Below are 24979 nucleotides of genomic sequence, written 5' to 3'. Positions count from 1 at the left end.
ATTTTCCCCACTTTGCTCTACTGCCAAGATGCCGAGAGCTGCCACTACAGACGTTGCACAGCGCTGGATTAAATCAGTAAGCCTTCATCGTGAATAAGGCTGCATCATCAGCAGGGCCGGTATGAAAATACATTGAAGAAGCACATTTAACAAGTTGAGTTGATGTTTTTTTTATTTTTTTTTGTGGATGTGAGGATTAATTTCAGGCTTTAAGTGTGTGATTAGGGGTTTCCCAGAATTCCCTTTGCTTGGTCAGAGATGCGAAATGAAGGATTAGAGCTCTAAATTTGCACTTGTTGTGTCCCTGCATGTCACGTATAGCTGCTGTAAGCAGATTACCAGACAGGCATTTCCACAGCTGACTGCAGAAAGCACCTGACCCTGATGTGGGTTCCGCGGCGGGACCGAAGAAGCGCAGAGGGTTGCGTGCATGCTTGTGTGAGAGAGATTAAGAGAACAAGAGATTGTGTTAGTTTTCATCTGAAAACTTGGTTGTAGCACAGAAATTCAAAGGAACCTTAAAAAATGAATTTGCTTTATTAAAACATGCTGCAGTAGGTAAAAACAATAGTAAGATCATGGTAACAGAGCTCCACCCCTAACCCCACAGTCATATAAAAATCCATCAGTCACAATATAGAAAACAAAGGATAAATTTTTTTCAGATGCTACTCTTGCTCAGTTTGTGGTAACAGTGGTTTAAAACCATTTCTTACAGATGCCTCAACATGTGATCAGGACAAATGTCTCAGAATAGCTCTCTTTCAAATTAGTTTGGATGGGGAGGAAGTCTGAAAAGATTCAGGAAGAAGCCCACTGCCCGTTTACATCCCCGGGAAATTGGCTAACAGTGCGAAGACCCCCCCACCCCCCTCGTGGATGTCCATCTTAAGACTTGATGAAGCCTGAATTTTACTGCAAACAGACTGAAGTTATACTTTAATAAGAGGTCACATCATGCAAAGAAAAAGGGAAAACTCATTCGCTGTAACCCCGCCCCCTCCTGGTTCCACCAATCAGACACCACTCGTAGTTCCGTATAAAACGTTGCTCGATCTGCGTGGACATCACGAAAATGTTTTGTGAATACAGTTAAAACTGTGTGGCAAATACTGCACCATGTCACATACATATTCGACCACGGGAAGGTTTCCCCTCCAATACGCCGACCATCGAAAACAAATACTGAATGGCAAAATCACGATCGGCTTCTCCATTGACACTGTGGTGGAGGGAAAAAATAAGAGCGTCGCTCTTAAAACCGGCTCAGAAGGAAATGTGACAGCCGTCCCCATTAGCCTGCGCGACAAAGACATCCAAGGTCGCTCTACTGCGAAACGGCGAGAAAGATTAAGCCTCGCTTTCCAGAAACGCGGACCGAGCTCACGGTAACGGCAGCACAAAAGCCGCTTTCGATCAAACCGCAGCTTTGTGCGATTTATTAAAGCTAACGGAGGCGCTTCTGTTTCTTATTTTTAAAAAATCCTAAACACAAAAAAAAAAAAAAAAAAAGAAACGAGATCCATGCGCCAACCGCATGATTTTTCAGTAAAATACATCTCGTTAAAAATAGATGACTATCCCCTCGTCCGAGGGCTCCGTTACAGCTAGGCTTTGCCGTTCGATGTCAATTTGCACGCAACCCGTACACAAGAAGATCGATCACACGAGAGGAGAGGATCACGGCGGCTGGAGGGGTCATTGGTTCGAAAGGAGACTGCTTGACTTGCATAGCTTGTTCACCAGCCACAAGTCTTGTGCTACATACCGAAACCGCTAAGTTGGTGCCCAATCGCTGCTGGTCGTGGGTGGGAATCTGCGGCGGGACATTGCACATGTGCGTCACATTCCAGTGAGCTTGTCGATTTGGCCCGATCCAGAGAATGTGATCGCCGCTAAATCCAGAAGAGCCACGAGGCATCTGGATTATTCGCTTCCCGTCATTAGCAGAGGTCCCTGGAAAAATGAGGAACACCTTCACCATCTTACAGGATGGGTGGAGATCACTAAGGCCTCGTGATAGCAGCCCTCTTTGTGTTCAAACGCTCCTTCATCTGCAGCCGACCACATGGTCGACATGGGCCATCTCCCGCTCTTCCGGCTAGAGATGTTTGACCCTGCAGGGGTCAACAGAGGTCAGCCACAGTCTTAAAAATTCATTACAGGAACAACAAAAGTTGGCTGTTGTAAAATATGTGTTCTTAATGCTACATATTTTCACACCTCCTTAGATGTGAGCTTCTCTAAAAATCTCATACTTGATGAAGAAAAAAATTGCTTCCACATGAGCAGATGAACATACTCATATCTTAAGGCTTCACAACCTTTCAGCACTGCCCCATCCAAGTGAATCATCTCTAGGCTCGACGGGGCCTTTGCATGCAGCGAAGGGTTGCTGAAGACCAGAAGACCAGACAGATATGCTTACACCGAGTTTCCCGGGAACCATCTGCTGGCTCGTGTTAAATTCACAATTTTTTTGCAGCGGGAAATACTGTTGGCGTTGACACGTCTGACCTCATCTTCTAATAAATCCGAAGGGTGCCGAGGATCTACGCTTCACCGAAACATCTCGAGTTCTCCGCTTTGGCAGGGAAGGCAATGTGAAGGGAATTGATGAGCTCAGATCTCACAAGGGAATGAATGAAGGAGAGTGATTTGAAGTGAAGATGCCCCCTGACCACACATCCACCCCCCCCCAGGCTGAAATATTGTTCACTGGAAACCTGAAGTAGATACTTGGGACATAAATCCAGATACACAGATAATACAAATCATATCTGTCAAATGTTAAACAACATAGATCTCGCTGAGATATGAGCGCTGACCAGGATATGAACTCTGGATGTGGACCAAGGGGGCGTGGCCAGTGATCTCCAGGGGGCGGAGTCTCAGATGCGGATCTGGTAGCCATCGTTCAGCATGCTCAGCTCCGCCGGTTTTCGGTCCGGGGCCGCAGGCCTGCAACGAGACGGTAGGGTCGGAAAGGAGAATGCACTCTGAGAGGTTCCCATGATGACGGCTCACTTCCTACTGAAGAACATTACACGAATTTTTGTTAGACAACAGATCATAAACATTCGCGGCCACATTTGCATTCATTGTAAAATTTGCGGGAAGAGTAAGGAGTGTTTGGAAGTCCTACGGGGCAACATTAACTGCTCGTTTGCATTTCTGTAGCTACTAGTTATTAATTGTCCCTACTGCTCCCACATCCATGTGTACACCCAGGTATGCATGCTATTCTTATTTCTATAAATTTATTGATTTAGCTGATGTTCTCCTCCAAAGTAAATTATGATGTAAAGCTGCTTTTAATAATGGGGGGCGTGGTGGCGCAGTGGGTTTGCCTGGGTCCTGCTGTCCCGTGGTCTGGGGTTCGAGTCCTACTTGGGGTGCCTTGCAACAGACTGGCGTCCCATCCTGGATGTGTCCCCTCCCCCTCCAGCTCCGCACCATATGTGACCAGGTTAGGTTCCGGTTCCCCGTGACCCCGTATGGGACAAGCGGTTTCAGATGGGTGTGTGTGCGCTGCTTATAACGGGTATAGAGCAGGGGTAATTTTTACCGTGTTAATTCAGGGTAAGCACTTGGTTTGAAGGTACTACAGCAGGAGGTGGGATACGAGCCAGGGTCTTAGGTAGTGACTCTAACCATAACTTTACCTGCTGCACCCATTTTTAATACAGAAAGTCATCATCTTTATAAAAAAAAAAAAAAAGTCCATATCGTAAAAATCACAACGCAAGTGCAAGAACTTGAAGGTAGATCCTGCATATGGAGCAGTGGGTTCGACACCCCCATTTGAGGCCTTCTCCCATTCTCAAGGCCACGGTCAACAGCCATCTCCCAGCGCAGCTCTGTGTTGCCTGCGTTGCCCACGCTCCCCGTGACAAGGTGAGGATGCTGCACTTGGCCCCTGGTGCTCCTCCGCTCTGCGGGCCCACAGGAAATCAATGGCAATCTGTCTCCCACTAAGAGGAGGACACAAGAGCAGCAAGCCTCTTAACACCCCGCTGTCAATCCATCTCCGTCTAGCCAGAAGAGGAGCGGGTCCTTTGTATGCAGCTGTGACTTAGGTACAGCACCAGTCAATAGTTGATTGTTTTTTTCAATAGAGTACACCTGGGGAACCCCCTGGGCACCTGTATGAGATGAGCTGGCCTCATGCTCTTTTCTTCTTCAGAGATGTAGGACGCTTATGGGCTACTCTGAGCTGCTGGAAGAACATTTTTCCCTTATGAAACAAACAGGAAATTAGACTGTATACACACACACACACACACACACACACACACACACACACACACACACACACACACACACACACACCCCCGCTTGTCCCATATGGGGTCACAGGGAACCGGAGCCTAACCCAGCAACACAGGGCATAAGGCTGGAGGGGGAGGGGACACACCCAGGACGGGACGCCAGTCCGTTGCAAGGCACCCCAAGCGGGACTTGAACCCCAGACCCACCGGAGAGCAGGATCAAGTCCAACCCACTGCACCACCACGCCCTCTAGGGAGATACAATACTAACATATATATGTGATTAGACAGGGTGCAAGGCTGAATGGGGAGGGGACACACGCTGGATGAAATGCCAGTCTGTTGCAAGGCACCCCAACCAGGGCTCAAACCCCAGACCCATCACACAGCAGGCACAGGCCAAACCGGCTGTGCCACCACACCCCCCCGATGCATTTGCTTAGATGCATTACAGTAGGCGCTGTGACCCCGCTTGGGACAGGCAGTTGTAGAAATTGTACACACACATTGACTGAAACCGCTTGTCCTGAGCGGGTCACGGCAAAACAGAGCCTAACCCGGCAGCACAGGGCGTAAGGCTGGAAGGGGAGGGCACACACCCAGGACGGGATGCCAGTCCATCGCAAGGCACCCCAAGCAGGGCTTGAACCCCAGACCCACCAGAGAGCAGGACCCGGCCAAACCCGCTGCACCACCACACCCGTGTAGAAATTGTAAAAAAATATATTCAAAAATTCAACTGTGACTTCCTTCTCCATTTCTAAATCTCGAGCAAGTTTGCGATCAACTTCGGCTGCTTCCAGCTGGGCAATATTGTTCATTCATCAGATCTGCATGGTGAAAAACACCTGCAAGCAGACTTGCTCCCTGATTGGGTGTCGACCTCAAGTAGTTACCTGGCCATCAACCTGATTGGCTGATATTTATTAAAAAGTGTGTATCCTGCCTCATATCCAGTGCTTCTGGGATAGACTCTGGATCCACCACAGCCCTGTGCTGTCCAAGTGGTTTCTGGGGATGGATGGCTGGATGGATCTCCATCGTTTGTTAAAACCTGGGTTTAATGCGCTCTTTGTTTTGTTTAATATTTTCTGCCCCGTGTTTGTTTTGATCAGCCGTGTTACCATTTCAGATGAACAATGACTGCAGTTTTCCAGGCCAAGCTGCTCTGGATAATTAATCTCTAACAGTGCAGCTCAGAGGAGGGATCATCTGCTTTCTCTCAATTAACAGAAAGACACCCCTCCTCCTACTTGTAGATCTCGCCTGTCCGGTTCAGAGCCGAAGACGGCCAAGAGAGCCCCGGGAGGATCGGCGCTAACGAACTGGACCGGCGCCGAAACTCCTCCGCTCCTCCTACTGCTGGAGCAGGCAGCGTGTGTTCTGTGTCACTACAGTGGACGTGGGGGGCGGAGCGCAGTTACAAGAACTTCAATCTGGCTACGTGTTTTTCCAAGTGCTTCGAGATCTCCAGCGGGCTGAGTAACAAACAGAAGACCGCACTCTCCAAAGAGACAGCAAGGCTTGGAAAAGGTGGAGGAAACAGAACAGGATGATCAGCAACCAGACGGATGGACTCAATGACACACACACACCTTTCAACACTAATGATGCAAGTAGAGGACGGAACGTTCTGGAGAGATTCTATATGTGGTTGCCAAGAGTCAAGGTCAACAACAGCGCTTGACGACAAGTAATGTGATCATGGACTCATCTTAAACAGCATCTCAGGAGTTCAACTCAACGATTTTACCCCAAAGGTACGAGAGTTATGGGCTTCAGATTTCAACAATGGGCCCCTTCTTTCTACTTCAGCCCCATTCGACCTGCCCTGGAGACACCGTCTCTAACTACCTACCCCTGCCCTGGGCAGAGCCTCTAAACACCACATGACCTCTTAGCCACATTTACCGTTAAGGGACCATGGAAACACAACACAAAAAGCCAATGTCATCCTGGGCTACAACATGCTTCAGAGGAATCCAGTGGAAAATCTGGCAAGAAAATGTTTCCTTCTAGCAGTCCATTTTCCGTAGTCATGTATTTTGAGTACAGTTCAGCTTCAAGAAAAACTTCAGCAAGACCGTTTCAAAAACTATCCACAGGGTCCAAAAATCAAAAGGCTGTTGGTTCTTAGCTTTCGACACAATGCGGTGGAACACATGCCCTCTGTCCCTCAGAACTGCTGAATCCCTCCTAGCATGCAAGGGTTTCAAACCAGTCTCTTTCAGACCTATTTCTCTTCTGATCTCCTGACAGCTACATAAATGAATTCAACACCATCTGCTATGATAATTTTTGTATTTGCTATTTAAACATCATTTCTATGGGCAGCTACTTGAGGGTTGTGAACTTCCAGCATGGTGGTTTCAGACAAACAAGCTGTGCATCAATAATCCTGTGTCTAAAGCTCTTTGTTGATCAACGTAGATTTGTGTGCTCTGAGTTGTACATCATTTTGGAGAAAATCATCTGCCAAAGAAATGAATCTTCACTATGAAGGATGGTCTCTGTTCCTCCTCTGCTCTCCACCAGATCATATCAAAGCCCAGCTGCTATTAAGGGCTTAGGGACAATCAGGGAGCTTCTGTATTCATCTGCTAAACTGACAGTGAAACTTTGGTGACTGTGGATTAACAACTTTATCTCCATCACCACGTAGTTTCAGAGAAGCTGTGATTTAAGGCACTGAATATGGTTGAGTAAAACATGCTTTTAAATCCCCATAACTGATTTTCCCCTAAAAAAGTTCTCTCCTTCAAGCTACCTAAACAGTGTTGACACTCAAATGTATTAATCTAGTGGATGCTACCTTCAATTATTTACACAGTAGGGTAATTATGACTGGCAAAATTCAGGGTAAGTACAGTGATCAGGGTACTGTAGCAGTAAGTAGGATTGGAACCTGTGATCTTCCGTTCCAAAGGCAGTGCCTCTGACCACTACGCTTCCTCCTACCCCCAAGATGGGAGGAAAGGAGAAAAGTGGTAGTGTAGCGGTTAGAGCTGCTGCCTTTCAACGCAAAGGATGCAGGTTTGATTTCTACCTCCAACTTAGTGTCCTTGAGCAAGGTACTTACCCTAAATTGCTCTAGTAAAATTACCCAGCTCTATAACTGTAGGTATCTTAACAGTGTAAACTGTTTTGGAGAAAAGCATCAGCTAGAGAAATAAATGTAAGACAATGGAAAGGTTGGGAGGAAGCTGTCCTTCAACCCTGTAGGGGGACCTGTAGCTGAGCACCCTGGAAACGCGGAGCAGCCAGACACAGTCCAACATAAAATGGACTTTTAGCCCTGATCGCTGGATTTTGTGCGCAAACCTGACTAACGGAGGGTATCCGAAGTATCCAAAGAAGAGAATGTACCACCTTGGCCGCTGCCAAGGCTGTGTCGTATGGTGGGCAACTACCCTCCAGCACCTCCATTAAGCTGTCAGAAGAAAGGGACACGCAAAGTGGTGGGTGTCACAGACTAAACTAAAAATACACAGGCACCCCGGAGAGCTCTGAGGTGGTCTCCGGCTTCAAGCATGTTTAAATGTCACTAAGCAACAGTTGCCACCGCAACACCGACGTGCCACCTTCCTCGCTTTTGTACATTGAGCACACTGACAAAGAGCAGCTAGATCAGTCTAATTAAGGAGTGTTTAACACCAGGGGGCGTAGTGGTTAAGGCTGTCCCCTTAGAATCTATCAATTCCTGGTTTGAATCCAAATCCTGCAGTACCCTTGATTGAGCTACATACCCTGGTTTGTCCCTGGGTGAGAACACGTGGTGTGTAAATGGGTAAAAAAAAAAAAAAAAGGTAAATATGCTTGGATAAAGGTGTCACAAAAATAAACAATAATAATTATAGTGGCTCATCTGTCTCATGTTGAATTATCGTTATTACTTTAATCTCAGCAATCGCAGTTACAAAGACAAGGGTGAGATCGTGGGCTTATGCTCCACCAAAGATCTCTGACCTCCGACTGAAAGTGCAAGTTGTCACACGAGCAGGATTTGAGCGCAGAGAAGACGACAAAATCCCGCCGCTGTCTGTTCAAACGCATGCTGCGGAGAGGATTGCGCGGCAGATTCCGTGCGCGCGTGCCCTCTCGGGGAACCACGCCAGGGGTCGGCGCCGAGTCAAGGGAAAAGGAAATCCCCATAATAATCAATGTCAACCTTAAATACAGACATCGCAAGCACCCACCAAAAGGGTTTGGCCCTCTTACTGTCTGCAAGCTTGGTGAGCAGTTGGATGAGAGCAGGACATCCGGGAATTGTGGGTAACGGCACTCGGGAATCTGCCCCAACCCTGGGATGTCAGCAGAGGGACGAGGACTACCTCCAGGCTTGATGAAAAGCGAGCATTTTTTTTTTTTTGGCCCATGTTATGTCATCCGCTGCCTTCGAGGCATGTCAGCAGCTACAAAAGTTAGAGAAGGAAAAGGGGCTTCCAGAGGCTTCACTAGACCATGGGTCACCAGTGAGGCCGGGCCACCCGACGGCAGAAAGAACAAGGACTTCAGCGGCCGGGGCTGCTCAACGGGACGTCTCCCTGCAGAAAGGACTGCGGAGCTCAGCGTCCCAACATGGACTTGATGAAAAACGCAGGGCCGTGTCACCTTGAAACACGAGTCGTCGACGTGGAGAGAAGAACTCGAATAAAGGATTTGATCCGGAGAGGATTACAATTGCTAGTGCAAGTAGGTTATGGAACTGAGAGAGTATGTCCAAAAAAAAAAAAAAAAAAAAAAAAATTTAAGAACACAGTTTAATCACCAGTTCAAGTCACTGGAATAAATTTTTTTAAAAATCATCTCTAAAGTCAATCCAATTTGGAACCAGATTGCCATCATTCAATAGGCAGACAGTAACCTGGGTCCAGATCATCTGATCCTTGCTCCCGATTTGCCCTACATTAGTCGACATTAATGAATCGTTAATCTGACATTTTTTTATAGAAGGTGATTTACGGTGTTGGATAATCAACTCCTCTGTGATTTCCCCATTTATCCAGCGAGGTATTCTAACTGCGTCAATTCCAGGTAAGTACCCCGATCAATGGTGGTACAACAGGAGTAGGGACTTGAACTCAAAACCTTCCAACTGAACTCAAGCTGATAAGCAGGTGGTGCAGTGTTTAAAGCAGTTGCCTTCTAGGGAAATGGTTTCAACATTTTCGCACTAGAAAAGCTTTGGTAAGCAAGCTTGTCATTAAGGGAACTGAAGGAACTTCAGCCATAAGTGTAGAACCGATTCTGCTGCGTTACAGTTTTGTAAGAAGGGAAATCTTGCAGATTATTCAGTTTCTCCAAATGTGGCTTGCTGACGTTCAAAAAAAAAAAAAAAGTGGGAATTAGCATAGAGAGTGAGCATTTTATCACTAACCTCCTCATACATATGGCCTTGCCAGCTCATTTCATCTCTTTGCTAAAAACCCGCTGCTATAAACAGGAATCGTTGAGACGCGGGATGAATGACTTTATATTCATTAGCGTCTTAAAGTCACGTGTTGCAAGTTTGCCTAAGGACCTAACGAAATGACAAACAAATATTTGTTCTTTTTACAAGCGCAAGCACAGAAGCCAAACAATAAGAACGTTAACTCAAGGCAAATGGAAATCACTAACTTCCCTCCCAAGCCGTATCGCTTACGGTCCGGGGATCGCATCTCTCCAAGAGCAAAATCACGATCGGAGTCAGGGAGTCCCTTCAATGCTGGAGCTTTTAAGATGTTTTAAATAGATTTAATAAGAAGGAAGGCAATACTTAATTAACTGTCCAAGACTAATTGAGAACAGCGCAAGGAGGAATTAATCACAATGCATAGTGATTTATTTTAAAGAAAAAAAGAATTTTCGTTTTATTCTTTGCCTGCTCTGGGGACATCACCAATAGGGCAATGGCTCGTAAAATTGCAAGACAATGACCCATGGATTTTGGGGACTACATCAGCAAAATGATGACCCGTGAACTGCAGCCGACAGCAGACCTACCCCTCCCCCCGCCAGGACTCCACACTTACGATTTGTCTCTCCTGTGGACGTGGCGTCTCTGTGGGCTGCTCTGCCGCCGGCGGGGGGACAGCGACTTCCCGCGTGCGCGCTCTTTAATGGGCGACTGGGCGCTCGAGGACTTGAGAATCTGTCGATGAAGCGAGAAACGTGTCTCAGACGGGAGGGTGGGGGTGGGGCACGTCTCCGAAAAAGAGCCTGAACACTGCAGCAGATCTGCTCCCGTTTAAAGCAAAAATTTTTTCCACTTTCACATTCGCTGCTTTGCTCCATGTGATCTCTAAACATTAGACTGCAGTAAAATCATGATATTCATTAAGAGAATCTCAACCCAACTGAACAGTTGGGTATCGTAAAGCAAAGTGGGCATCATAAAATGACTCATCCAGTGTTAATTACGGTCATTTCGGTGTGACTGAGCACCTCGGCTATTTAAAACTCTCATCGGTCAACTCTTATTTGGCCCCGTTATGGTCACTGGCTAGAAGGGCCCTAATTTGCACGGTGTGCATTTGACCACTTGAGGTATCCTGTTCAGGGAATTCAATTACCCATCATCAATCTGGCTTGGCCTATCAGAGAACACCATGATATCTCTCACACACACACACACACACACACACACACACACACACACACACACACACACACACACACACACACACACACCTAGCTGAAGCTGCTTGTCCTGAGTGAGGTCACGGAAAGCCGGAGCCAAACCCGGAAACACAAGGCGCGAGGCTGGAGGGGGAGGGAACACACCCAGGATGGGACGTCAGTCCACTGCAAGGCACCCCGAGCAGGACTCAAACCCCAGACCTGCCAGAGAGCAGGACCTGGCCAAGCCCTCTGCGCCACCGCACCCCCCTCCCACCATGATAAGTCATCTTAAAATCTCCTGCGGCTTTCAACTACCCTCAGCAACTGCAGCGGAACCTGAGTTCGCCACTGCGACCATAAATACAATCTTCTCAATTATGAATGGGCGTCTGATTTCTGTTAGGAGCGGCAAGGTCTCAAGAGCATCCCGATGCTCTAGGAACTTACAAACAGAAGCCTGAACCTACTGCAGTTACAGCAGCAGCATGAAAATATTTGGACATAACTATTTAGCGACTGCTAATGAAGTCACATGCAGGGAAATACCGCCAAGGGTGCTTTGGACAAGACATAATTCAATCTTTAAGATTCGCAATAACGCACCGTGGTGGGCACACGCAGTTCGCAATGTCCAACTCCTTGACACGTGACAAATATGGACAGCTGAGGGAAGTGAGCAGCTGAGGTTGAGGGTTTGTCCACATTGGAACAACTGGCAAGAAGTGACCTATATTTCCCAGTGCATCTGCCCAGCCTGGCAGCACCCCAACTCCTTGGTGCAGCTGGCACAGGAGATCCTGGGAGGTACAGTCCTGGATCTTCCTCCAAATACAATGTTTTGCTGGGATTTGTCCCTGATCAGCACTGGCACTTCAAAATACCCTTTTAAACATATGTTTTTTCCCCATACTGGGGAATACCATGGTGACCCAGAAACTGCTCAGAGAGGCTACGAGAATAGTAACATCCAAGTGTTATCTTTTTCAGGATGAGGTCACTGACCCAGCATGTTTGGGTTCCCATCCCATTTTATGATGTTTACAGCCAGATTCCATAAAATCCGGACGAATGAACAAACAGCCAGTCCGCATCCCTACATTTGCCCCCTAGCCACTCTTACCCCATGAAAAGCTCACATTTACTTAGGTCCCCTTCATTGTGTATGGCAACCATTATGAGTCACAGTAGAGTCAATGTACCCGTAATCCCCACACAACCCACCTTCATCCTCATGTCACGGGCGTGCTTCTCCAGCTCCTTGCGCATGTCCTCACGGGCCAACCGGCAGGCGTTGAGCACCAAGTGCTTCCACTCAATGGGCTGGAAGACGTGTGGGTCGTGTGGCACGTACAGACCAATCTTGACCTTTTTGAGGACGTGCTGGTATCGGCGGTAGGACTCCTCGAAGTCGAAGATGAGGTCGCTGAGTGTGCGGAAGGTCAGAGCCTTGCCCATGAGGTCAGCACGCCGGCTCATGCCCAACGTGCCGTAACGCCCGTTGCAGTAGACGCCCAGCACCACGTGATGGAAGTGGTGCCCTGAGAACTGGGTCTTGAAGCTGATGGGAAAGCGCTCGACCGAGGCGAGCCCGTTGGTCAGGTAGCTGCAGTTCCGGTTAAGGTCCAAGGCACGTAGAGGCAGTTTGTTACCTTCAGCTGCCTGGCAGATGTTTCTATGGCTTCTATCAACCTGAACTTTTATTTATAGCAGCTCCTCTGGCGTGTATTGACCCAGGCCGATGGCTCTTTAATCACAAAGCTGTCTGCTGCCCAGTATAGATGTGTGAAGCACGGTGCCAAAAGAACCAAGCCAACGCTCCTAATTTGTTCACGAATACAAAATAAGGGTTGTAATATTAACTTAGATCCATTTATATATTTAAGCACATGCTTACAGGGTCGCAAATAAATTGCACTACGCAATAGCAAACGACTCACATACGGGACACGACACTTTAGAGAGACTGATCAGTTGCATTACCATAACACGCTGAGTAATATCTACAACTGTATGAGGGTGTATATGAGAGAGAGTGAGTGAGTGAGTGAGGCTGGCTGGATTCAAGCCAACACGGCAGTCTTCTTCACACACCCTCCGGACTGATGGGAGCCGGGTTAATGATATCGCCCTGGGCTGTGGGAGGCCACACTCATTAACACACACAGGCCAATTTATTGGTGAGTCTTAGCATTAACTGCATATTAATTCATTACATAACTTGTAATAACATAATATGGGTGCCACGCAAAAATTAACTCAGCCAAATACCTTCCACCTTGCCCTTGATCATAGTTTCACAGGTAAAAAATAAAAAAAATAAAAAGTCTCCAAAGAACACACAAAACCCAAGAGGCAATTAAGCTTTCAGAAACAAAACATAATAAAAATCAGTCTTGGCCCATCCCACGCTGAGACGACTGTTTTCTTGAATTCCCAAAACTACAAGCATGTGCTGGAATTTTCTGTAGCTCCCACAGTGGCCTGGATTGGTGCCTTTCCCCACCACCTCCTCAAATTTGGGCTGGCAGCCGTGATCCAGTTGGACCTGTTACAAAACCAGCACCGCTGGAGAAAGCCGCCGAAATGCAGCACAGCCAAGCATGAGGAATGAGGTATGGCCAAGGGTGTCAGAGTGCAAGGTCTGCCCCTGGTCATGCGGGAGATGTCGGCTGAACCAAGGAACATCTGACTCCCCCAAACTCACAGGCCCCAGTGAGGCCTTGGGTTCAGTTCCTACCCTAACTGTCAATTTTGCTGAACAAACACTAGTTAGTTCATGGTAAAAAGTAGACTACCTGCTAATATGGGTGCCATGGTGGCACAGCGAGTAGCACTGCTCTCTCATAGTGCCTGGGTGGGGCGAGAGGGCAGGGGTTTGATCCCTGCTCGGTCTGTGTGGAGTTTGCGTGTGTGGGTTTCCTCTGGGTACTCTGATTTCCTCCCACAGTCCAAAGACATGCTGTTCAGGTTCCTTCATAGTGTGTGAGTGACAGAGAGTGACAGAGTGTGTTCCACTGATGTATGGATGAATGACCCAATGTAAGTAGTGTATCTAGCTCTGTAAGTCACTGCAGTGGAAAAAGGTGTGTGGGCTGATAACACTACATAGAGTTGAATGGAAGTTGCTTTGGAGAAAAGCATCTGCTAAACACACGCACATTGTCTGAAACTGCTTGTCCCGAGAGGGGTCGCGGCAAGCCGGAGCCTAACCCGGAAAACACAGGACGCAAGGCTGGAGAGGGAGGGGACAAACCCTGGACAGGATGCCAGTCTGTCGCAGGGCACCCCAAGCAGGACTTGAACCACAGACCTGCCAGAAAGCAGGACCCAGTCAAACCTGCTGTGCCACCGTGCCCCCATCTGCTACACCAATAAATGTAAATACTCACTGAAGTTTAGATTTCCTGCTGAACGAGAGTTCCTTCTGTACTTGGCATCGATTTCATCTCGTTTTCATATATAATAATTCACATATTTATACAGCTGGGCAATTTTTACTGGAGCAATTTGGGGTAAGTACCTCGATCAAAAGTACAACAGGAGTTGGGATTTGAACCTTTGATCGGAAATCGAAAGCTATGACCACTACACCACCTGTTGCCATGATCTCCGATCTCTTCCATCAAGAAGAGATTCTCAACAATTTGCTGCCAAGTGGGGAACAAAAAAGGAAACGGCTGTGACACATGTGACTTGGAGCCAGGAATTATTCAGCTCTCTTCCCCTGCTTCCTGTGTATGAAACCACCACTTCCTGCCACACCATTGATCACTTGCTCAGCACATTACTCATTAAATTCTCACCCCAGGGGCAGCAGGGGCAGCAGGACCAGCACTGCCAGGGGATAAGACCCCAGATGGGACAATGAACTTTCCTCTTAAGGAAAAACAGACATATCACCCAGATGTAAGAAGGAACATTCTAGAGTCAAAGCTGCCCCAAGTCACTGAGCATGCTGACTCAACACTTGAGTCCTACAGTTGAACACTGCTGCAGACCAGTCCTGTATACCACGTATAACCTCACAGCGTGAACTGCCTGACCTTGGCAGGAGCACCGGTACCAAGTCTGCCTCTGTGTTGAGGTCGACTTCCCCCGACGCCCCCACCGCGCCTCCTCATGCAGCTGCCGTGCCTGCCGCCCCCCAACCTGGCCTGAAATGAAAGGACCTTTTACAACCGGCAGAAAGATCACGTTACCCCCTACGCAGACATGTGATCCTCTCGGCAGTGCTGCGGATTTCCTCACTCGGCAGCAAGAGTCCTTCAACCGCCAAGGATTACGGTTGCCATGGAAATAAAGTGTGGTTGCCAGGATAAGAAGACATAATAATGTCTGTGGTGACTAAGGATGTATTCTGAGCAAAGAAATACAAGGGCAAACAATTAAGTGGCAACCACTTTAGCTTAAAGATGCGAGACTCAATAATGTGCAACGACAATGTTACCGTAAGGTAACAAATGCCTCATCGGAGTGGCGAGTGGCCAGCTATTTCAGCAAATGTACGTCCTCGACTTAAAACCTCTCCGACTCAGCACACATCCACAGTCAATACTGGAGAGGTTTTCCAATCGAGAAACCGTAGCCAGAGTCCGCAAGATCCCCGAGAGAAGAGTAACTTTCCGTCGACCATGGCTCGCACATTACAGGCAGAAAAGTCTGCTTTTCCTCAACATGATGGGTTGTAAGGACTCTATAAACAATCGACATGCTCTGCTTAACACCAGCATGCAAACTATCACATCTGTTTGAGGAAATAGAACCCTCCTTTGTACGTCCTCGAAGTCCTCCGACACCAAGTGCCCCTGCCTCCCAAACACATTCATCGTGAGGCACATGTTTTCATAATGATACAGCACACTGTCAGACTGTGATTCAACAGCCCAGAAATTCATCTTATGCCGCAGAGAAAAGTCAGATGATCTCTAGCAACCTTAACGACTGGCCTTGCCTGGCCGAGTTCAACAGCCCGCAATATAATAATCACGTAGCACAGGAACATCCGATGTGACAGAATGTGCCCCAGGCCTCAGTTCTTACTTCACAAGCAAAAACAGCAGCGCAGCGCTGGTGTCCTTTACTCAGCCTGTGTTTCGAGCCGAAGGGCAGCGCTGGTTCTGTCACTGAGTGCCAAGTCAAAGAGTAGTGAACAAAGAGGGGAAACAAAGATGCCCGGGCATTTCCACACCCTTGTTGGCTTTTTACTGATCAACACGGCCTCTATTCTGGAACCAGGGGCAGCAGCACCTGAGCCCAGGAGGTATGAAAGACTAGATCTGCTCATTTGGGCAAGTCTCACCTCTTCAACTTAACCACTTTTGGTAAAATACTTCCAAAGTTTTAATGGTCACTCAAGTTTGTATGTGCTAAGGATAGTCATGCCTAATGCTAGTTTATTCACCAAACCCAGAGTGCACATCCACTTCACTGTTATTTTATTCATCACTGTGACCTTCTTTGAGTTGGGAACCTTTAGGTGGTGTTGCTTCACTACCTGTTAGAAGAACTGTCCCAGTTCCTCCAGGTCATTTGGGGCCAAATCGAACATCGTGACATCTAGGTTACACTGCTCAAGAATATTATGCAGGGCTCCTCCTGGGGTTTAAAACCGAAACCTCACATCTATGTCCTTGACCACAGCATTACCTGCAAGATTTACATGCAGCATCAGCATTAAGATTCCCATTGAGAGCATGTGAATGAATAATGAATATGCTACAGAACAGCACTGGTTGTAGAAAATTAGACACTTGAGCAGCCTGGTAGACGTAACAATATTTTCCATAAAACTCATTACAGAACAATTTCAGATGCTGAGATCTAACAGAGAAGCAAACTTAATATTTTCCAGATCTTTTACTGGCACCCTACTGCTCAACCCTCCATGATTGCTGCCCTAGTGCGTCGAGAGCCCAGACATGACTATCAACCAACACCCCCGTACCCTTCCTAAGAGTCCAACATGAGGGCAACAGCATCTGAAGGGGCCACACGTCCTGGCAGCTTAGCATGACATGTGAACTCGGGGGGGGTTGATCTGTTTCCAAGCAACCAAGTTTTCCACAGCCCTGGGCTTGATGAAAAGGGACGCCATCCGACATGCTTGTCACCATAATAATGTATCTCTGCCCAACTGGGAAAGCTATCAAAAACACCTCAAAATGTTCCACTAGTTGCCATCTCTCATTTCTGCTTCTTCTGTCAGCTGACGGCTAACTAATTTACGTCAATGCGATGGCATCGCATCAGCTGTGGGGACAGTGGACTCCTGAGCAGAAGTGTGATCATAACCCGCTGAGATGAAAGGTTATAATAGTAAAAGTGTGAGGAGACTAAGGGGTGAAGGAATCCAGCTTGTTTTGAAAAAAAGTGTACGTCCTAGACCCAGACAGGGAACAGGAATCCGTGCCATTAGCAAGGAACTTCACCCAGGTGCTTCCAGCAGATGTCCAGATCTAGCAGATTCTTCCTGTAAACAAGTACAGCTATAAGCTATGTGACCTGCTGTGGCTGAGCAAAGGACAACAACAAGAGGCCAATGTCTCACTACAAGGATACATCCCAAGGATGACCGCTTCCAGGCATTTGATGGGAAGGGATTCCCGGGTCATCTCTCTTGCCGTCTCCATTAACCTGGGAAGGAAACGGAGGAAAGATTCTGAGACGTTCAGCCATGCCCGTTTGGAAGGGTCACTTTAACGCGCCATGACCGGAACCAAAGCTCCCATTGTTCACAGACAGCGCAAACAATTTCATTATTTCACTCTTCCAACAATTAATCCGGTCTGAGGAGATTAAACTCAAGCCCACCCTTCTCCTACCGGTAACAGACCGGATTTGAACGTATTAGGAACAAACCGAGACCACAATGAGATCAACAGCTCTATGAGGAACTCTCCTCATCAGGTGCCACACAATGAGCAGCTTGTGATCCTAGTACTCACATTTACTCTCATTTTAACCATCAAAAGCCTCCAGTTCTATGTTGATGAATACCACGGTGTTCCATATTGATGGACTGGCGTCCCATCCTGGGTGTGTCCCCTCCCCCTTCCAGCCTTACGCTCTGTGTTGCCGGGTTAGGCTCCGGTTCGCTGCGGCCCCACTCGGGACAAGTGGTTTCAGTGTGTGTGTGTGTGTGTGTTCTATATTGTTCATCAGGAATCAGGTACAGGTGGTCTTCGGCAAATGCAACTGACGACCACATAAACTCAGACGGTCATCCAGTTAACCTTTATATTACTTTTGAGTCTCAATATTTGGTCTAAAGGTCAAACAATGCCCACTCGGTCTGCTGTACAATAACATTGGCTGACCGAGTTACCACAAGGTACCGTATTTGTTACTGTTTGAGCCTCAGTGAGTGTTTGGATGTCTAGCAGCAGTTGCGTTTACAAAACATTTCCTTTGTGATTCTCTTCAAGTTGCTTTTCATTGATGGTAGCAATCAGCCAAAAAGTGGGCATTCATTATTCAGTATTGACTTCAGCTTTCTAATTACCTTTACTTCATAATTACTATACAGTTTTTATATTGCCATTTTTCTACATTTACATATCGCAACATGAATAATTTGTTATATTAGAGCTTAAAAGAAAATGACAAATCTTAAACATAATGCATTCACTGCATATATATTCCTACAGTTCATATAATACAGTATAAAGGAATTTTCGACTAACAATGAAACGTCGGAATGGAACCCCGTTGTACGCCGAGGACCACCTGTACTAAAACAGGATCCGTTTTAAAAGAACTAACATCCCTTTCTATTGCCAGGACAGTAGAGTTAAACCGCAAATGAATTAATGGGCCCAACTTACCCGCTCAGCGGTCTCGTCTTCCTTATTTCAAAGAACTGCGTTCCCGTGTGATTGTATCTGCCTGTCGTTAAGGGCCTTCACCGGGGTCATGGAACCAAGTGCAAAGAACAGTAAAGCTGTTGATTCTCCTTTTTTGTAATCGCCATCATGTTGTACATGGCTGGAATAATGAAAGTACCCATTGACTTTTTTCCATCCCTTGACCGACTCTGACCTGATCTGACAGATTTATCCTTAAAATTCCACCTATTTTAGCACATACTCCAGGGACATGCTGTTGTCATGGCAACAAGGGAGCCCTCCCTAGCTACGCGGCGCTGCACCCGCTCTGACCAACATCACAGAAGATTAAATTCTGTGTCAACGTTCGCCAGGCTGCATGCGAGTAACCCTAGACAGGAGTGTACACGTGTGAGAAATGGATCGGTGACGCTGTCGAGAATAAACACACACCCACGGAGACCTCCACAACCCCTTATATGGCCATCTGTCACTGGCAGCACATGCCTGGCCAGCTTGGTGTGCAGAGAGAGGATACTGCAGAGTCTTCATGTAGTTCTGGATGGCCTGCAGCCAGTCGGGGACGGTCATGGAAGGTCTATAGGTGGGAACGGCCGGCGTGGGAGGCTGGAAGAGAAGCAACAGGAGCGCAGTTAACGTGATGCTCACTTCAGACGACACGCGTTCCTCTGCTGAGAGCCGGAGGTGTAGAGCAGAGGCTGCGGTATGAACTCTTCATCTCCTGCCTACAGGTGCTTCCTTTGAGACACAGTGAAAATTTTAAATTCCCCAAACTTCCTTCCTTCATGAATTTTTTGTTCTACAATTCAACCCCGGGGGGGAAAGAAAAAAAAAAAAAAGAGAACATCAGTAAAGCCTGTTTTGTAGAGACAGTTTGCATAAACACACTTCATTTTTCCACACTGGCCTGTGTCTCATCATCATCATCATCATCATCATCATCATCCAAATGAATAACAGGCTCACAAATTGGATAAGCGGTAGCTGAAAATGGAAGAATGGACAGATGATGGATGGGCACAGGTCTCCACAGTCAGGTTAACTCAGGTTCTGTTTGTTTTCAGTGTTGCTCTGCGAGGAGTGTGTGTTTAAAGATAAATTCAGGCAATGCTTTCCCGCCAGTTTATACACTCTGTTCTCCAGAGATTTTCGCTGTTGAAAGAAATTAAGGGGAACATTTGGCTTCTCGTAGCTGAAGCATGATTTTATTCATTCCTGACGTTCAGCGTTGTACACATCAGCGGTTGTGTAACCACACACACACACACACACACACACACACACACACACACACACACACACACACACACACACACACACACACACAGTCAGCTGAATTTGTTCAGTGGTAATAAGCAGTCACATGTCATGCGCTCTTCTCATACGCACACATGACCCCTTTAGATTCTCCACCGTCGCTTCTCCAGCAAAGAGCGGAGGCCGAACGTCCAAAAACTGACGAACATTGTGCGAGCAGAAAAGAGGATCCATTTTGACCAGAAACCTCCGACAGGCTCTCGCTACTCAGCGAGACCTCACAGCAGCTTTGCGTCTCCCTGCAGATGAACAGCATCCATTGAGAGAGAAAGAGAGAGATGGGCAGGCTGTCTGAACTTTCTCCGCTCTTTAAGCATCTCCTTTCCACAGAAGCCCTTCCCGCATCCCAGAGAACGAGAACATGAGAAGCGGGAGGATTTTAAAGACGGATGCTACTGAATATATTCCGCACCCTGCATCTCAGCTGCCATCCACCAGCGTAGGGTGCAATTTAATATGGCTTGAAACCCCAGAGCTCAACCCAACCCTCCCCAAAACACCACTACAAACCAAAGAGAAAACAAAAAAAGCAGAGCGAGAAAAAACATCCGGTTGCATCGCATCTTACAACCACTTTGAGTCACCCAGCTGTCGAGGGAATATCTCGGTTCGGTTCGGTGCGGTTCTCCACCCACAGTGCACACTATAATAAGCGGAATGCCGGGCCCCTGCACTCCCATCCTCTCGGGTTCACGCAGAGGGAGGAGGTGTAAGACGGCTGGCGGAGGGCAAAACCATCACATCAACTCACATGCGTGGAGGCGTGAAACTAGATCTTTTCACTCCTTGGTCAGGAAAGACAGTCTGGGACATGAGGAGGTTTGCAGTGCTGCCATGCTCACGGGCCGGGCATTTGGGGTAATGGATCAAGGCTGGGGGGCTGCTTTCATGACCTCCAACACACACAAAAACAAGTCTCCGGAAAAGCTCTGGTCTCCCTCTAGCTCCCTCCTTATTCAAATGGGTGTGACATTATTGATCTACACACCATTGTCCATGTACTGTATATTATTATTAACCAATTCTGATGACACCTTTCTTAAAGGCCTCTTAAAATATTAGAGTTATACACTAAGGCACTTATAAGATTCATACAGCAGGGTTCATTTTTGCTGTATCAGTTCAGGGTAAGTAACTTGATTAGAGTATTAGAGCAGGAAGGTTTTCAAGCCAGCAATATTCATAGTGCAAGGGAAGAGCTCCAACAACCGCGCCACCTGCTGGCGAAGGGCATGTCCAGCAATGCAAGAATGCCAAATCTGTAAGGAAGCAGAAGCAAAACTGCAAGGGATCTTCAACCTCAGCGCCGACAGGTGAAATGATTCATTTGGAAGTGTCGATGCTTTCCTCCAAAGCAATTTATACAGCTGGATCATTTTACTGTATCAATTCGGGGTAAGCATGTTGGTCAAGATTGCGACAGCAGGAGGTGGCATTTCAGCCAGGGTCCTTTGTGTCCAAAGGCTGCATCTAACCGTTATGTCACCTGCTGCAAAACATCTGTGGATAAGCCCAGTGTCACTGGAAGTCAACAGTCAGGGTCTCCGAGTGACCCACACCAGCCTTTCCCGTGTTCGGGTGACCAGCCGTGTGTGAACCCATCAAGGGGATTGTATGTAGACCGCGAGGATAAGATCCTACACACTCGTGGGCAGTCACGGGACCGAAGGCACCCGTTTACACAACAGACGGACAGGTTTTCACAGTTGATCACAGCACTTGACAAGCTCTGGTGTCACAGCATATGAAGTCACCAGACGCCTGTCACGTCACTGCTGAGAAGGTCCCCACGGAAAGTGGTTGAAGGCCTCAGAGAAAGATTACTCTATCATATATAAACCATGCAAAATTAATATTCTATGGCAATATCACTGATTTTATGAAGGGTAACCGGCAAACAGTGATCCCCTGACTGCAGTGGGGTTACATGGCAAAAGAATTCCGCCCCGTTTGAACTGGAATAAAACTTGCATAAGAATATTAATAGAATAAAGGTACTGCGGTATTACTGTAAGATGATCAAAAATGCATACGACTTAGGATGCAGAATAAAAACTGCACGCTTTTTCTTTTGCCGCAGCTTGCTTTGCTTCGCTGACATTTAGGTGCCCTCCTTGTCGAACCCGTGACGAAGCCACAGGGACGTCGCGGTTTCCTAAAGTTGACGAGCCGATGCCCCGCCGGTTAGCCGTTTCACAAGATATATGTCACAATTCAGCACAAAAAACGGGGACGACCGCTGGACCTCCTGGAGTCTTCGCATCATTTCGCAACGCTCTTTCATAATCATAATCATAATCCCTGTGAGCTGATGAATTCGCAAACACACTGAGAACGCAACAGCTGAGCGCACTAATGCCACTCGCTCGGATCCCGTCCGGTTGCGTGCATTTTCAGGAACGATTTAACTGGGTCGCGGGACTTGGAGGACGCTGCAGGACGGGGGCAGAGAACGCTGACACGCAACGGGCCGCGACGAACGGGTCCGGGGATGACGAGTCTCGTGATGGAAAGTGGGGCAGCCGCTGCGTGCCGATCTGGGTGAAGAGCCGAGGCCCCCTCAGGCTACGCTGCGCCGCACACGGAGAAACCGGCAGACCTGGAGCCAACGGGAGCGAGCAGAATCCCGCTGCAGGACACTTCTACATATCTTTACACAGAGACCTCAGTCCTGGTGTTTCTGGATTTCATGATCATGAAATGTTCTGTATTTAATCTGGGACACAGTGATGTCAGATGAGGGGTTATATTATACCAACACAGTAGTCTTGTTAACAGCCACTGATAGTACTGGACTAAACCGAATCCAACCTTCTTTAGGGCAGCATGTGGCCTATGTCCCCAGCTCTGACTATGGAAACACCAGTGTGAGTACATGTGGGAAGTGATTGGACAGAAGAAGGAACATAAAGCAACCCACAAGTGTCCATCTCTGGGAACCAGTGCAGAAGAGCAGAGAAGACATGGTGACTCATTTCCTGGTCAAGCCTGATAACCAAAAAACAAATGTTGAAGGAAAAACTCATTTCCAACAAGCTTACTCACACTTCTCATTGGTACTGTATGTTATGGGGTACAGGAGTGGTTAAAGACAAAGAGGTACAGGTCATGTCCAGGAGATGAAGACAGAGAAGGAATCATAGCCTGAACTGTGTGTGTGTATAATATCCATACATATCCTGCAAAACTGTGCACAACTGTTGATTAGGGCCAGCAGGGTACAGTATTTATAACAGTTAACTTGCAATGTAAAGAGCCCAGGTTCACATTCCACCTCCTGTAATGCTTTTCATCCAGTTAAATTCACAACCATTCGTTTTGCTGATGCTTTTCTCTAAAGCGACTTACAATGTTAAGTTACCTCCTACCATTTACTCGTTTACACAGCCAGGTAACTTTTACTGGAACGGTCCAGGGCTAGCACCTCACTCAAGAGCATCGCAGCTGGAGGGGAGATTCAAACCTCCAACCTTTGGGTCCAAAGACAGCAGCTGTAACCATTATAACTTAATTGTGCTACTTCTCTTGGCATCAGTAGAGTTTCTCCCCCATCTATGCATCCTAAAACAGTAAAAATTATGCTGATTTATGAATGGTTGCATGGCTGCGTGGCAGGTTTGACCTGTGCCTGCTCTCTGGCAGGTCTGGGGTCCAAGTCCTGCTTGGGGTGCCTTGCGACGGACTGGCGGCCCATTCTGGGTGCGTCCCCTCCCCCTCCAGCTCTGTGCCCTGTGTTGCCGGGTTAGGTTCTGGTTCGCCGTGACCCCACTCAGGACAAGCAGTTTCAGACTGTGTGTGTACATTTATGAATGGGTAAATGAGAATAAACATGACAATCGGACACAGAGCGGGTGTGTTTTCACTCACTCTGGGGAGGTAGGTGGCGTTCCGGATCTTTTCCACCATCTCCTGCCCATCTGGGTGCACCTTAGCCACATGGCTCCACATGCGCTCCCAGGTGAGGCTCTCGATGGGGAAGCCGCTCCTGTTGACGTAGAAGAGCGCGCCGCCGTCCTTCTCCTCCTCTTCCTCGCCGGGGTGGCTGGGGCTCGCGGGGTGGGCGGGGCCGCCAGAGGGGGCGGGGCTGGCGTTCGAACCCGAGCTGGGGTACGCGTTGGTGCTCTTGGAGCGGCCGTGTCGGGCGGTTCTGGCCGCCGTTGAGGTGGCGGTGGAGGCGCTCGGTCCGGTCATGATGGGTGTTGCCGGACCGAGTCCGGTCACCCTGGTTGAACCAGTGGTTCCTCGTCCCCCTCCTCCTTCAGCTACTCCGCACTGTGCTCATCCCGACCCGCAAAAAAGTCCCATATTTCCACCTCCACAGCAGCAGGTACACGGGGAACGCAGAGAGATGGCTTTAACCCCAAAATTAAAACACCTAAGCTAAAAAGAGTCTCTAGTAGTAAAACCTGAAGGCAGCGAGCGTCATAACAGATATATCACCTGTTCGTGTGACACCGATATTTTATGATCATCTGCACATTTTAAAAAGACATATAAAAGGAGCCATTCGCGGAATGGTAAGGAATAAAAAAGAAAACCTGATCTCGCAGCAGAAACCGGTGCGCGGATGCAAGCACTTCATCAAAGACCCTCAGCAGAGACCCCCCCGGGTGCTCCTTTCGTAGTATCTGCCCCCGCCGGGGGTTGGGGGGGCAGGTTGGCGTCAAGTGACCAGCCCTCAACTAGAGAAGGCATTGCAACTTCGCCCGCATTGTTCCGCAGCTCCCCGACATCCGTCCACCCCCGTGCGACGCTCCTGTCTCCGAGAAGCGTCCCCGCTGCCCGCCACTCACTGACAGCCTGCAAGCGGAGACGCGTCGCAAAGCCGTCCGATGGTAACACTGTAACCCCGTGTGTTCATATATGGGTCCGCTCGTAGCCCGGCAGCCAGAGCGCGCTCGAGAGCCTTTCATTGGCTGAGGCAACAAAGAGAGGCGGGGACAC

General features: G+C 48.0%; 1 protein-coding gene across 1 annotated transcript; it reads right to left on the bottom strand.

Annotated features, from left to right (window-relative positions):
* Positions 1 to 517: 517 nt before the first annotated feature.
* Positions 518 to 24894, bottom strand: vash2 (vasohibin 2). The gene is made up of 7 exons (XM_018742507.2): positions 23903 to 24894; positions 19236 to 19324; positions 18698 to 18754; positions 17433 to 17507; positions 12096 to 12477; positions 10286 to 10404; positions 518 to 2961 (listed from the first exon to the last, which is right to left on the bottom strand). The coding sequence occupies exons 1-7, from the start codon at positions 24224 to 24226 to the stop codon at positions 2892 to 2894; spliced, it is 1116 nt and encodes a 371-aa protein (XP_018598023.2). The 5' UTR covers positions 24227 to 24894; the 3' UTR covers positions 518 to 2891.
* Between the last annotated feature and the right edge of the window lie 85 nt (positions 24895 to 24979).

Source organism: Scleropages formosus, chromosome 1 (genome assembly GCF_900964775.1).
Source record: "Scleropages formosus chromosome 1, fSclFor1.1, whole genome shotgun sequence".
Taxonomy (NCBI): Eukaryota; Metazoa; Chordata; class Actinopteri; order Osteoglossiformes; family Osteoglossidae; genus Scleropages; species Scleropages formosus.
The sequence above is the reverse complement of the archived record's forward strand: the minus strand, read 5'-3'. Positions and strand labels throughout refer to the sequence as shown.